The 15,526-nt window shown below is 33.9% G+C and overlaps 1 protein-coding gene across 2 annotated transcripts in view; it reads left to right on the top strand.

The window, feature by feature from the left end:
• The window catches only part of WAPL (WAPL cohesin release factor), a 72,243-nt gene that overhangs the window by 36,863 nt on the left and 19,854 nt on the right, over positions 1–15,526 (top strand). For both annotated transcript variants that reach the window (XM_007458351.1, XM_007458350.1), the window contains 4 exons: positions 11,293–11,388; positions 12,541–12,693; positions 12,970–13,106; positions 13,823–13,934. In XM_007458351.1, coding sequence (XP_007458413.1) covers positions 11,293–11,388; positions 12,541–12,693; positions 12,970–13,106; positions 13,823–13,934 — 498 coding nt within the window. The remainder of the gene's footprint in view (positions 1–11,292; positions 11,389–12,540; positions 12,694–12,969; positions 13,107–13,822; positions 13,935–15,526) is intronic.

Genomic DNA, 15,526 nt, shown 5'->3' with positions numbered 1-15,526 from the left:
AAATATTGGGAGTTTTTTGGGGATGGTGACCATATTTTTTTTTCACCTTTAAATTCTTAGTGTCTGAGATACAGAAGGTGTTCATAAATGTTTATTTCTAGGATTTTTGGAAGTATATTTCAGCAAAGAATCTTCATATAGTACTAAATGTTTGGCTTTTTTATGTTTGAAAATTGGTAAACATCAAATTTGGGAAAATTTTAGCCAATATTCTTCAAATAGTTTTTGGCTCTCTGTCCCCCTCTGGGGACTCTTATTATACTTGTCTTGCTTGTATCAGCCTAAAATCAACACGTATAACCTAAAATCAACACATATAACAAAATAAGGCTTATTGACTTATTGCAATAAAGGTTACTGCACAGCAGAGAAACCAAGGGGCATCTTACCAAAGAAAAGTTTTTGTAGGATTTGGGGGGAACTGGGGAGTTTGGGTAAAATTTAAATGAAACAGTGTTTGAGAGGTTCAGGGCAAAGTACTATCTGTGAAGGGAGTTAATTTTTACTTTCTCATACAGTTATTGGGCTGGGTGAACTTGTCCCAGTGTATGCTGACATTCTTTCCATCTTTTTAATTTTTTCAGTCTTGGTTTCATTTGGAGATAGTTTAGATAGTTTCTGTTGCCCATTTTCATGTTCTTCTGCAGCGTCTAAGCAGCTATTAATCCCATCTCTGAAAGTTTAGTTTGGGTCTATTTTATATCTTTCTTGTCTACTTAATGTACTCAGTTGTTTTCCCTACTTTCTTACATATGTGGAATATAGTTACAGTTATTTTCAGTGTCTGTCTCCTAATTCTGTCATCTGCCTTGTTTCTGGGTCTGTTCTTATAGTGAACAGAGACAAATTTGGTAGAACCAGATTGAAAATAAATGAGGAAACTGTGTTAAGAAAAAGTAAGGAATAGATGAGTTGAAGCCAAAATTCAAGCCTTTTTGTCTTGATGGATTTCCTGGGGATCTACCACAAATACAACTTTGAGCTTCTTAGAAGCCAGGGCAAAGAAGATTATCAGTGGCCTGTTTGCTTTTTAGGAGGGGAGATTAAAAATAGAAAACTCTTACTACCCTTGGACCAGGTGTGGGTTATGTTTTCATCTTTTTCTGTGCCTCAGCTAAGAAGTATTGCTATTTCATTTATTATTGATGGGCTGTTTAATTAACATTTGATTTAAGAACATAAAAGAAGAATATCTTTATCCCTTCCCATTTTGTAGGATTGCCTGTATTAAACTTGAATTCATCTTTTTATTACTCTTTGATTTCTTTTACTGTTGTCTGAATTTGATTTAGTTGTTTCATGGAAATTAAAATATTAACTGATAGAATGATGATTTATGCTTTTTCTATTTTACAAGTTTTCTGAGAATTTTTAAAGATTTTTAATATTTTTTCTGGAAATAATTAAAAAATAGTTTGTACTTGGAAATAATTTCAAAATTACAGAAGAGTTACAAAAATAAAATAATACAACAAACATTCCTTACGAATATTATCTTAATATTCGCTTTTTCATTTGTTCTTTCTCTGTGTTTGTGTGTATATATATTCATACATATGTATTTTTTCTGAATATTTAAGGGTAAGTTCATATATACATTTTATATATATAATTAGCCCTTTACCCTAAATACAGTGTGTACTTCCTAATCAATTACATGTCCACATCACAGTAATCATCTTTAGTAAATTTAACATTGTTCCAGTATTTTTACCTAATCTGTTGTGTCAGTTTTGTCAGTTGACACAGTAATGTCCTTTGTAGCATTTTCTTGTCTCTGCTACAGGATCCAGTCTAGGGTGAGGTATTTCATTTAGCTGTCATTCATTTAGCTGTTTAGCTGTGTCTTTAGTCTCTTTTAACCAGGAACATTACTGTAGTCTTTCTTTGTCTTTTATGACATTGACATCCCCTGATCCCCCTTTAAAAAAAAAGCTTCTCACTTCGGTTTAATCGAAGTTTCTTCATGATTGTATTCAGGTTATTCATTCTAGGCTGGGATACTGTGTAAGTGATGATGTATTCTTTTCAGTGTGCCACCTCTGGAGAATGTTAATTATGATCACCCAGTTAAGGGGTTGTCTCTTCCTCTGCTGTATAATTATTTTCTTCCCCATGCAACTAAAAAGCAGTCTTTGAAGAGACTATTCAAATACCTTGTTCTTCATACTCTTAGATTTAATATACATGATGATGCTTTCCTGATTCAGTGTTTGCTGTGCCGCTTGCAAAATACTCATTTAGTCAATCCTCCCCATTTATTTATTTATTTTATTTGTTTGGTTGTTTTATTTTTCTTTTATCAGTATGGACTCATGAATCCCTCCTCTTTTAATGGTTCAAAATTCATTCTTTATTTTGGAGGTACATTTGTCCTGATTTGGCTAGTCTGGCTCTTCTGTCACTGTGACATACCCCCATCATTCTGTTGGCATTTTCTTACTTATTGACATAAACACAGTTTTCCAGATTCATATTGTACCTGCTCTGCTCTGCTCCAGCCCTGGAATTAAGCCCATTCTCTGAGAAGTCTCCATTGCCTTTAGTGGGGAATGGTACTAGAGACCAAGATCTGGGCAGTAGATGTGGTCATCACTTCTTGGCCCTTTTAGTAATAGATGGAGATAGGAAACATTCATGTATATGCATATAGATTCCTGCATATGCACATACCTGTTCTAGAAATCATGAGTTCACACTAACTTCAATATTAGTCCATCCCTACAGGGTTCTTTCTTGCCTTCTGTCTTAACCCTGACTCCCAGCAATATCAACACTTTTACTCAAACCTATAATACATCTAAAATAGTTTGAGAATTGCTTTGTCCATTCCACTACAATAAATAACTCTACTACTGTGTTTAGGATTTATTTGTAATCCTGCACTTGCCCTACCCTACACTGCCACTGACCCAAGATATAAAGTCAAATACTGTGTTCATAAGTTATTTAGATGAGTTCTGTCTGCCTGTCTTTTCTTCCTATCTTCCCTTCATTGTATTTGCTATTCATTTGAATTATGAGTAGGTTTATGTGTTCTGGTTTGCTTTCACTTTTAGGTTTTTTTCCCCTTTCATTCTCATTCATTTAATTTATTTGATTGAATATGTACAACATTAGCATGCTTCCAAAAGTCAGCACTATACAAAAAGGTAAGTTCAATGAATGGTCACTTCATTGAGTGATGTTCTAGCCCATCACTCACCCTGGTAGGGACTTCTCTGCTTTATCCTTTCTGTATTTCTTTTTATAAAGATAAGCACAAATTTTCTTATGTTCCCCCTTTCTTATATAAAAGGTAGCATCTGTATGTGCACTTTTGCACTTTGCTTTCTATTTAAATTTTTATTTAGTAATAACTTTTGGAGATTGTACCATGTGAGTTCATAGATCTTCCTCAGAATATATATGTTTACATTTTTTTAAAAAAAAGTTGGCTTTAGATTGTATTTTTCCTTGGTTTTTTCCTTCTTCTCTTAATTGTTCTTTATATCCTTCAAATTGTTTCTTTTAAGGTTATACGTGTGTAGGTTATGTATATACAAATCCAGTGTTGGCAAAATCTTATATATTCAGCACATCCCTATCATTATTTAGTCCTAATTTCAGTTGTAGCATTTGCCTCAACTACTGTGAAAGAAATCTCAAGTTAGTTTTTAATAGGTAGCTTATTTTTCTGTGGCGTATCAGACCTTGGCTGTTTATCTCTGGACTATTTTCAAGTTGCTGTATTGTTAGAGACCCCTTCCTCTGTGGGTGGTGTCCTACCGCCTCTAGAGTATTGAAGAGTACAAATAGTAAGAACAGGAAGGGGAGGCAAAGAACCATCCCTAGAAGGCCAGGACCCAGAAGGTGTCCCCTACTTTTTTGTTCATTCATTGAGGAGAACCTGGTCACGGGCCCACGCAAGTAGCAAGAGATGTTGGAAAATCAGGGCAAGCATATATCCAGCTAAATATTCTTAAGAGGAAAACGAAGGGGAGAATGAACATTCTCTATCTACCCATAGGTGTCTCAAGATATTTTCAGCTTCTCTTTTCGTGTTTCTAAATTTGATAAATCATCTCCCTAATACAACTGGTCCATTCTATATTTAGTGATATTTTTAGTTGTAAAACTGATGCTTATTTCAGCTGATTTTTCATCATGGCTCATTCTAGTATCTTTTTATTTAACAATTGTTGAGTTGTAGGCTTAGTTGTATTAGTTTTCACAAAGGGCCAAGTATTGGATTTTATGCTTTGTTACCTGGACTTTTTTAGAGCTTATGTTCAGGTTATGCTGTTTCAAGGTGATATTCTGATGTGGCAGTGCTCGCTTTTATAAAGTTTTATAATATTGATATAAATACTTTTGAAGTTAAAACAACTGAGTAGTAGGTGTATTGTTCTTCTTGTGGATAGGAATTGACAGTTTCTTCATAAAAATAGCAGCTGTATCTTTGAAAGGTTTATCTGTAGCACTTAATTGAATCAGGCAGAAAAGAAAGATTTTCAGCTCTACTTCTCCCTTATACCTTTGGATTATATTCTTTGCATAGTGCTCTATCTTAACATATTCTAAATGTCTAGTTCTTAGCAGTACAGACATTCTTGGTTTTAGTTTAGGGATAGCTGCAGTTTTTCCTCAAATAATTTAATGCCCTGAATATTTAACAAATTATGAAAATTTAAGGCTTTTTTGGTCATAGTTTAAGACAGTTTGAGATTATATGATTATGCTTAAAAGAAAGTTCTAAAGAGCTAAAAGGTACCCTAATCTTTGTAAAACTTTCTTCCTCAAATTCCCTCTGCTTCTACCCATCTTTAGGGGAAAACAACAACAACAACAACAACAATTTTTTTAAAAAGCCAAATCCAGATTAACTTTCCCCTTTTGAATTGCCACTAAAGTACTGTGCGTGTGCACAAACGCACGCACAGTGGTGCATTGTGGCGCTTTGCTTTTTCAGAACTCTTTTAGTTTTAGAACGTGCTGATTGAATTACTGGTGGGAGTGCAATTCAGTTATGACATCCTTGTGTGGGTAAGGCTGGATGAGTTCTAATCGGCTTACTATATTTGTTCTCCTTTAGTACACAGTATACACAGTACTCTTTAAAACTCAGAAATACGTTTGGTACTGCTAAAAAATTCATATGGCTTGAGAGCGGTTATTCCAATTTTTTTCCCTTTTGAGAGCCAGCTCAATAAAGGATAACATAATACTGTAATTTCTTCTTAGCTTTTCATGAAGGAACGCTTCTTACCTCTGCTTAATTATGATTTAACAAGCCAATCTGTTAACCACAGCCTTGGCATTAAAATTGTAAAAACCAGTTTTTATCCATTGTTTTTGTGGATACTGGATTCTCTCTCATGGATAAATGCTCTATGGGTCTGTCACTGGCATATTTTTTCCTTAGCTGTAATACAGTGTTACATTTGAGGTTCTTGTTTGTCATGCCCCTGGAGAACTTAAAGAAGGGAATAGTATGTTTAAGATTACTAGGACTGAAATGTGCTACAATGATTGCAAATCTTTAGAATGTTAAGAGTAGTCTTAAGAGCTTTCTGCTTTTTTTGTTCTGAGTATTCTTCCCATTACATTTCAGAGGAAACAGAATCCACAGAAAAGTTAAGGAATCTGGTTAATATGGTGCATCTGCTTTTTAAACCAGAAAAAAATTAACAAGAATTACAAATAAGCCTGGTGGTGTAATCAGAATGACCCAGTTAAAACTTAGCTAGGTTGCTAAATGATAGGAGTGATTTTCATTTTCCATGAAAAGTTGATTGCTATCTGGTATATTTGCAGATACTGTACACAGTCACTTTCACTGAGTGACATTATTATGTGACATAGTAGTGTTGTATTGTTTCCATATACAATTCACTTAGGTGCATGTGGAATTGTTATACCATTTGGAATGATGTGAAGAGCTCAGAGTCGGTCAGTGTTGTCATAACTTAACCTCTGCCACCCCCCACCCCATGTGTATGTATTAGCCACATCCAGATATTCTTTATTTTAATTTTTAGATAGTAGGGTGTATCTTCATCTCCTCCTGCTGCTGATGGTAAACTCTATATTAACCTTGTAAAACTTTGAAATAATTAATAGTCGAGGAACAGTTCTAATTGGATTCACTTTCTTTTAGATTAATCATTAGCATTAAAATGGCAAAACCTTGTCAAAACTTTTAAAATAATAGTATTTACTAAGCTGCCTAGTTCAACAGAGTAAACAAAATGTTCATTGAATGTGTCTTTTGAATATAACTTATGCAGTTATTATGTATACTTTTAAGCTTCAAAGCCTTTTCAAAGTTTTTTTTTATTGTGGTAGAAAACACAACATGAAGTCTACCCTCTTAGGAACATTTTAAGTGTACAGTATTGTTAACTGTAAGCACAGTATTGTAACCACAAATCTCTAGCATTTTTTCATCTTGCATGACTGAAACTATACCCATTGAATAGTAACTTCTTACTTCAGTCTCCCTCCAACCCCTGGCCATTTCTGTTCTTATGAGTTTGACTAGATATCTCATAAGTGGAATCATGCAGTTTTAAAGTCTTTCTGTGACTGGCTTATTTCATTTAGGGTAACATCCTGAAGGTTCATGTTGTAGCATATGATAGGATTTCCTTTTTCCTCTTTTATGGCTGAATAATATTCTCTTGTATGGATATGTAACATTTTCTTTGTTCATCTGTTGATGGATAGTTAGGTTGTTTCTACCTCTTGGCTGTTGTGAAAAATACTGCATTGAACATGGGAGTGCAAATATTTTTTTGAGATCCTGCTCTTAATTCTTTTGAATAAATACCTGAAAGTGGGATTGCAGGATCATGTGGTAGTTCTACTTTTAATTCTCTGAGGAACCTTCATGCTGTTTTCCATAATGGCTTCATTATTTAAATTCACACCAACACTGCATGAGGGTTCCAATTTCTCTGCATCCTTGCCAACACTTGTTATTTTCTGTTCTTTTGCTAGTGGCCATCCTAATGGGTGCGAGGTAATATTTCATTGTGATTTTGATTTGCATTTCTCTTATGATTAGTGATGTTGATCATCTTTCTGTATACCTATTGGCCATTTCTCCTTTGGGGAAATTGCTGTTCAAGTCCTTTGCCCATTTTTAGTCAGGGTTTTTTGTTGTTTTTGTTTTTTGTTTTGTTTGTTTTTGCTATTGACTTATAGGAGTTCCTTATATATTTTGGATAATAATCCCTTATCAGATATATGGTTTGCAAATATTTTCTTCCATTCTGTAGGTTGCATTTTTCTCTCTTGATTGTTTTCTTTGCTGTGCAGAAGCTTTTTATGATGTAGTCCTACCTGTCTATGCTTGCTTTTGTTGCTTGTGCTTCTTGGCAAGAAGTCATTGCCAAGACCAGTGTTATGTAGTTTTTTCTCCCATGTTTTCTTCTAGGAGTTTTTAGCTCAGGTCTTATGTTTAAGTCTTTAATACATTTTGAGTTGATTTTTGTGTATGGTATAAGATACGGGTCCAGTTTCATTCTTTTGCATGTGGATATCCAGTTTTCTGAACACCATTTATTGAAGAGACTGTCTCCATTGGTGAAGATCATTTGACCGTATATTTGCGGATTTAGTCATAGGCGTTCTATTCTGTACTGTTGGTTTATATATTTGTCTTTATGTCAGTACCCTACTGTTTTGATTACTGTAGCTTTGTAATGTTTTGAAATCAGCAAGTGTGGGGCCTTTGGTTTTTTTGTTCTTTCTCAAGATTGTTTTGGCTATTCAGGGTCCTTTGGGATTCCATATGAAGTTTAGGTTCATTCTGTCTATTTCTGTAAAAATTATTACTGGGATTTTGACAGGAACTGTATTGAATTTGTAGATCACTTTGGGTAGTATGACCATTTTAAGAGTATTAAGTCATCTAATCCATGAACAAAGGATGTCTTTCCATTTCTTTGTGCCTTTATTTTCAACATTTTGTAGTTGTCAGTGTACAAATCTTTTGCCTCCTTGGTTAAGTTTATTCCTAAGTATTTTATTCTTTTTGATGTTACTGTGAATGGAAATTTCTTCATTTCCTCTTTTTTTTTTGGTTGGTGTGTAGAAATGCAAATGAGTTTTGTATCATACAGCTTTATTGAATACATTTATTTGTTCTCAGGGTTTTTTTTTTAATGGAATCTTTATGGTTTTCTATATACAAGATTATATCTGTGAATAGGGAAAATTTTACTTCTTTCTTTCTGATTTGGATGCCTTTTATTTCTTTTTCTTGCCTAATTACTTTTGCTAGTATGTAGAACCACTGAGCATCGGCATCCCTGCCTTGTTCCTGATCTTAGAGGAAAAGCTTTCAGTTTTTCATTGTTGAGTATGATGTTAGCAGCAGGCTTTTAAAATATGACCTCTGTGTTGTGGCAATTTCCTTCTGTCCCTGTTGTTGAGTGATTTTTCATGAAAGAGAGTTGAATTTTGTTAAATACTTTTTCTGCACCAATTGAGATGATTATGTGATTTTTGTCCTTCATTCTGTTAAGGTGGTGTATCCCATTGGTTGGTTTTCATATGTTGAACCATCCTTACATCCCAGGGATACATCCTACATGGTTATGGTGTATGATCCTTTTAATGTGCTGTTGAATTTAGTTTTCTAGTGTTTTGTTGAGGATTTTTGCCTCTGTATTTATCAGGCATGTCATTCAATTACTTTTGAGATGAATTAGAACAGTATATCCCAGTCTACTTTTTATAATAATAGTATTTGTTAACAGAGTGTGTTCATGTCAGTTATCCCTTTTATTGCAGTCCTCTGTTATGTGGGTAGACCATATACTCCAATTCTTTTTATGAAGATGCTGAACTCAGAATTGCACATCATCACATAACGATTATTATAACTTGAATTATCAACAGTAAAACTTGTATAGCACATATTGTTTCAGGCACTCTAATATGTGTTTTACATATATTCATTTAATCCTCACAACAACCCTTTACAATCGGTACTGTCATTAACCCCATTTTACAGATGAGAAAGATGTTTAGTAACAGGCAGTAGTAGAGCTTACTATTTATCTGGACCATCTGGTTCCTGTGTCTCCTTTATAACTGTTAGGTATATATTGCCACTCACAATTAACTGGAAGGGGGTCTGTTTAATTTATATATATTTTTTGGTATTAATCTTTTAAAAATTTTTATTGGAGGGCTTCCCTGGTGGCGCAGTGGTTGAGAGTCCGCCTGCCGATGCAGGGGACACAGGTTTGTGCCCCGGTCCAGGAAGATCCCACGTGCTGCGGAGCGGCTGGGCCTGTGAGCCATGGCCGCTGAGCCTGCGCATCCAGAGCCTGTGTTCCGCGATGGGAGAGGCCACAACAGTGAGAGGCCCGCGTACCGCAAAAAAAAAAAAAAAAAAAATTTATTGGAGTATAGTTGATTTACAGTGTTAGTTTCAGATGTACAGCAAAGTGAATCAGTTATACATTTACATATATCCACTCTTTTTCAGATTCTTTTCCCATATAGGCCATTACAGAGTACTGAGTAGAGTTCCCTGTGCTATCTAGTAGATCCTTATTAGTTATCTGTTTTATATATAGTAGTGTGTATATGTCAGTCCCAATCTCCAGGGTCTGTTTAATTTAGAACGTTGACCTGACTGTGCTATATTGTTACCTGTGGAACCAGATAACCTTTTTGTTATCCAAAAGAGGGTTTGTTACCTGAAATCAGTGCTTTTTAAAAATAAGTAAAGTGCTTAAGCCTTGAGGCACCTCTTCCTTTCAAAAGTCCGTTATCTTCCTGAGCTTATGGCTGTGCTTTGGGGATTAGAGGTTGCTTAAATGAGGGATCTAACAGTTAGCAGGCATGTAGATTATATAGATAATGTTTGAGAGGAAAATAGTAAGGAATAGAGCTAGGTTTAAAAATTTATGTTTAGTCTGTTCTGTATGGTTGTGCCTTAGGGGGCCTGATCAAGTCATTGCATGAGTGCATAAATTGCTTTAGATTACTAATGCTGCATTACTTTATGCTAACCTGATATATAAGAATAATACGTTCATATACACAATACAAATGAGACTGCTTTATGTAAGTTTCACAGTAGATTCCTTTTAGCCTTAAGATTTTCTGACAAATTTAATATGTGAGTCAGTTTAAACTTTATCTTTTGAAAAACCAGTTCTTTTGGAGCTTACACTGTTGTCTTTGTCACAGTATGGTTATTTTGAAGATAATATTTGTATAAAAAGATAGCTTTGTATGATGCTTAATTCCAATTATGTTACTTCACTGCAGCTAATAAGGGAAGATGGTTAATTTTTTAATGCAGATTTTTGGCCAGTCTTGAAGTATGTTTCTCTTGTACTCTTTATTTTTTTATGTAGTACTGAAAGTATGAAGATCATTAATTAATTACACTCTTAAAAACAAAAAATTTCTAATGAGATTATTTATTTGAAGTTTGAAGGACATAATTTAATATCACTTTTGTAAAGGATGGAGAAAATGTCAGTCTGTTTAATCAGTCCCCTTTTGAAAGTGAGGATTTGTTCCTTTTATACAGATTTAATCCTGTGGATTTGATCATGCAGGCTCACAGTTATTTATCCTCAATTCTGAAATTCAATGTGTTAAAACTGAAAGTTTTTTTTTTTCATTAAGTTTATAGTATATTGATTTGGCAGCAAACTAATCTGAACTGGGGTGAGGCAATTTACATCTTTATCCCACCCGGTGTGAATTTTTATACATTTGCATGTATTTTAGTATATAGTACTGCTTTAGATTCCAGTGTGTTATGTAATATGTTATACATACCATATTTACCTTTATAAAACCTGAAAACTTGAATAACGGCACTCATCTGGCCTCACCAGTTTCACTTAAATGAATAAGGACTTTTATCCCTTGTCATAACCTGCCTTATCTTCATTGTTGGAAGAACGTGGGGCATGAATCAGCAGTTATGAGGAATAAAGAACAGGTTGAATTTAACTGTATTGATTAGTTAATATAATTATAAGTTAATATAAGCCTGGCAAGAGGTTTAATTTCTTTTCTTGGTTGGTAATAACTGTCCAGAACACTGATTGTCGATTTTGTGTCAGAATAGCACTGTGACTCCATGTCTGCCATCAGCATGGGAGCGTGGTGGGAGTATAAGCCAGATATTGTTTATCCTGCTCTGTCTAGGATATATGTTTATGTATTTAAATTACTCTTTATGATTTTTAGTTTTAGTTTTAAAATGAGGTAATTTTATAAGGATGCAAAGTAAGATGGAAACAGTTGATCTTTTTCTCATTTCTCTAGTCTCCTACAAAAGCTGTATATAATGCCAGACATTGGAATCATCCAGATTCAGAAGAACTACCTGGGCCACCAGTAGTAAAACCTCAGAGTGTCACAGTAAGTGAACTGTACTTTTTAATTTCATGTTTGTGTAATGAATTTTAAATTAATCAGTTGCTATCTTCATTCATAATTTGAAAGTCTCTGGCTTTTCTGTTTAACAGTTTATTTTCAACTTCCTCACTAAAATTTAGTGGCTTTAGTTTCACTCATTGGAAAAGTAAGGATTGTGGACAGGATAACAGAAATTCTGGTGTTTCTCAGTTATAAATGAAAGCCTTAAAAAATATTGGACTACGTTTTTCACTCCTGACATTTTATGGAATTATAGTATTTAGTGTTTAAGGGTAAATTATTTGAAGTTTGTATTAACTGTTAAGAGCTATATTATAAATCACATATTTCAAGTTTGTATTAATGATTAAAAGCTATATTATAAATTATATCCTACATTGATCTTAAAGTGTCTTTGAGTGATTAATTTGTTTTTCAGAGCAGAACTTTTTCCTGCATTCCAGTAATACCTTTCAATTCAAAACACATTTGAAAAAGATTCTTATCAAACTACTTTTTTCAGAATAACTGGTAGGACCATGCATTAATACTTACACATTAATGGTGACACCTCAGTCATCTGGAGCTATCAAGGAATGGGTTCTTTATAGACAACAACAAAAAATAGGGATAGAGATCATTCTAAAATGTAATGTACAGTTCCCTGTCTTCTTGATATATTAAACATCTTTCACTAGTAGTAAACCATTATTGTGTATATTAGTAATTATATACCATGCTCTTATTATGGCTTTTTCCCCCTACCCCAGACTGTGGACTCCTGTACTTAAGAAATTCTTTTGTCTATCTATTGTAGTTTTCCTGTCTATCCTGAGCTGCTTATCAATGCTATTTATGTATGTAATGGTGGTTCTTTATTCCTTGTAATGGTCCTGGAGATGATAACAAATTATCTGAAATGTAAGACCAGAATAAGTTCCTGAGTGGTTCTTTTGTGAATAAAACACATATGAGTCTTATCTTGTAGTGCATGGAATTTTAAAGTATCCCTTGTGACCTTTCAGAGGCCTCCTCCTACCTTTGAGGGGGAGAATACGGGTTTTATTACTCTTAAGCTAAATTTGCCAAGTAGATGAGATGTTACTATTTTTATATATTTATTTAGAACAACTAATTTAATACCTTTATTAATAGGTGAGGCTGTCTTCAAAGGAGCAAAATCAAAAAGATGATGGAGTTTTTAAGGCTCCTGCACCCCCACCCAAAGTGATAAAAACTGTGACAATACCTACTCAGCCCTACCAAGATATAGTTACTGCACTGAAATGCAGAAAAGAAGACAAAGAAGTAAGCAGCCATATACAGTTTTACTGCACGTGGATAGAATTTCGTATGTAATTTAGCCTTTTAATATCTTGAACACATATCAGTACACTGATACTCAGTTTTGAACCACAAACTTATCTTGTCCTACTACTACCCATGTTTTTAAAACATTTCTTTTGGTTGCCATCTAATAAACTATTTTATACACTTTTAAATAAAGCATAGCAAGTGTTTTTAAATATTTAAATATGCTACTTCATAGTTACAAAAGAGGTGGACATATTTTTTTCTTGGCAGTTGTATACTGTTGTTCAGCACGTGAAGCACTTCAATGATGTGGTGGAATTTGGTGAAAATCAAGAATTCACTGATGACATTGAGTACTTGTTAAGTGGCTTAAAGAGCACTCAGCCTCTAAACACACGTTGCCTTAGGTAAGATCTTATTTTTATATTTGAAAATTGTGTGCATGCTTTCTCATTAAAATTTTCTAGCTCATTAGAGCCAAACATTTGTGATTTTTGTTATCATAGGTGTAGGTTATAGCCAGTGATGTTAAAATGTGATTGATTTCTTTAAGGGACTTGATTCTACATGAACAAAGGAAAGTTGGATGATACAGCATTTTAGCACAGCATAGGCTTCAGTTTCCAGATGCTTAAAAGAGTGTTATGCCAAAGAATCTTTTAAGTACTTTTAGCCCCAGATTTTACACATGCAAGTGATAGATTTGATTTAATTTAAGCATGTTTTGATTTGGATCATCTTTTACATACTATAATGGATTGAATATCTTGGTTTGATTGAGTTATCCAGTCATTTGGAATATGTCCAATTAGATATTTATAATCTTTATGGATCAGAAGCATTATGAAAGGCAGCTGAGATTTTTTGCTTTTCATTTCATGGTAGTAGTAATGTAAGGAAAACACTGAAGATGATCATGGGTTATTCATATTTTTTATATAGCATACCTAATCACATCAGTAAATTTTTAATAACTTGTTTTGCCCGTGTTTTTAATATTGTGATCTGCATGGGCAATGCTTTGACACACATACAACCCCATCCCTGAGCACCCTTTTGCTTATTTTGGTATTACGCAAATAAAAAAACTTCAGCCCCCTTAACCTAGTCTATTTTCTTCTAGTGTTATTAGCTTGGCTACTAAATGTGCCATGCCCAGTTTTCGAATGCACCTGAGAGCACATGGAATGGTAGCAATGGTCTTTAAAACCTTGGATGATTCCCAGCATCATCAGGTATTTAAGTTTCTGGGATTGAGAAGCATTATTTTAGAATTCTAGTTTATTTGGCTACTGAGAAATACCTTCGGGAATTCCCTGGTGGTCCAGTGCTTAGGACGCTGAGCTTCCAATGCCAGAGGCCTGGGTTCGATCCCTGGTCAGGGAACTAAGATCCCACAAGCTGTGTGGCATGACCAAAATAGGAAAAAAAAACAACCTTCACTGGATATTCATCTGTAAATATTTCTCATTATGGGTTGAGTTAGTTTTATGTGCTAAATATTTAGAGCTTAATGCCAGAATTCTTGCTTAATCATTTAAGATTATCTTCTCATGACATTTTTCCTCCTTAACTTGTCAGTATATCCTATTAACCATTATATAACATACCATACCATACCATACTGGATACTGTAGCTAACATACCATGCCATACTGGATATTTAATTCTGTAAGTACTGATTTCCTCAAATCAGAAAGTACTGGGAAAAAAATCTTTTACTAGTTTTTGATAATAATAGCATGAAAAAAAAGTTTTGATATTAATTTTTTTTTTTAGCATTCTGTCTGGATGTTGAATCCCACTGTGAAAAGGAATCATATCCTTATTTTCATTATGACTTTGACACTTAAAAATAAAGCGTATTTATATATAAAAATCAGGTTTAACATTTTCAGAGTTAGAAAAAAATCATTATTAATCATCAATAGTGATATTTTGAGATGGCTTTATTATATTTTTGTTCAGGGAAATTATATTCCAAGTGCAGATTAGGTGACATAATCTAATATTGAGTCTTCAGAAACTGAAAGCAGTATACTTAACCCCGAGTGAGGATAACTCCATTACCAAGTTGTAGCAGGTACAAAACAATGAGTGAGAAGAGAACTAAGAATTAATTTGCTTTCTTATGCAGTTATGAGAGGACCAAGGCATTAATGTGTGTTCTTAGGGGCGGTGGATCTCCTAAGGCCTGTACTGTGACATCCTTATTTCCAAAAATACTTTGCTCTGTAAGCATTTAATTAGTCACCTAGTCTGAATTTTGGGGATTCAAAGTTTAAATCTTTAGATAGTTAATTGTGTTTCTGTGCATTGAAATAAGTGTAAGATCAACTATACTTCAATAAAAATAAATACATATGTAGGAGGGAAAAAAAGTAATACCTCAAATGTTGGAATATTCGAACATAGACCTCTTTGTTATATTAATCCTTACCTATATCACCTTCAGTACTTGTAGATTTTATTATAAGCAGAGTGTGCTAACTACCAGATCTGAATGATTTTGAGAGCACATTATATTAATGGTTTTTAAAAAATTACTTGGTTCAACCAGACCTGATAGGTTTATTTTAAAGAAATGAGTCTAAATATGTTTATTTGAGCATCGTAGTTTTATGTATTGACACAAACCCAGCTGTGTTTATTTTTACAGGGAAAAAATAGCTAAGTTTCTGATACAGATTTTAAAACACATTTACATTATTGATTTTGTTTTTTTTATTTTTAGTTTTTGGCTGTGTTGGGTCTTCGTTGCTGCACTTGGGCTTTCTCTAGTTGCGGCCAGCGGGGGCTACTCTTCCTTGCGGCGTGTGGGCTTCTT

This window comes from Lipotes vexillifer, unplaced genomic scaffold, assembly GCF_000442215.2.
Source record: "Lipotes vexillifer unplaced genomic scaffold, Lipotes_vexillifer_v1.1 scaffold437, whole genome shotgun sequence".
NCBI lineage: Eukaryota > Metazoa > Chordata > Mammalia > Artiodactyla > Lipotidae > Lipotes > Lipotes vexillifer.
Note: the sequence above shows the minus strand (reverse complement) of the source record. Positions and strands in the feature narration are given on the sequence as shown.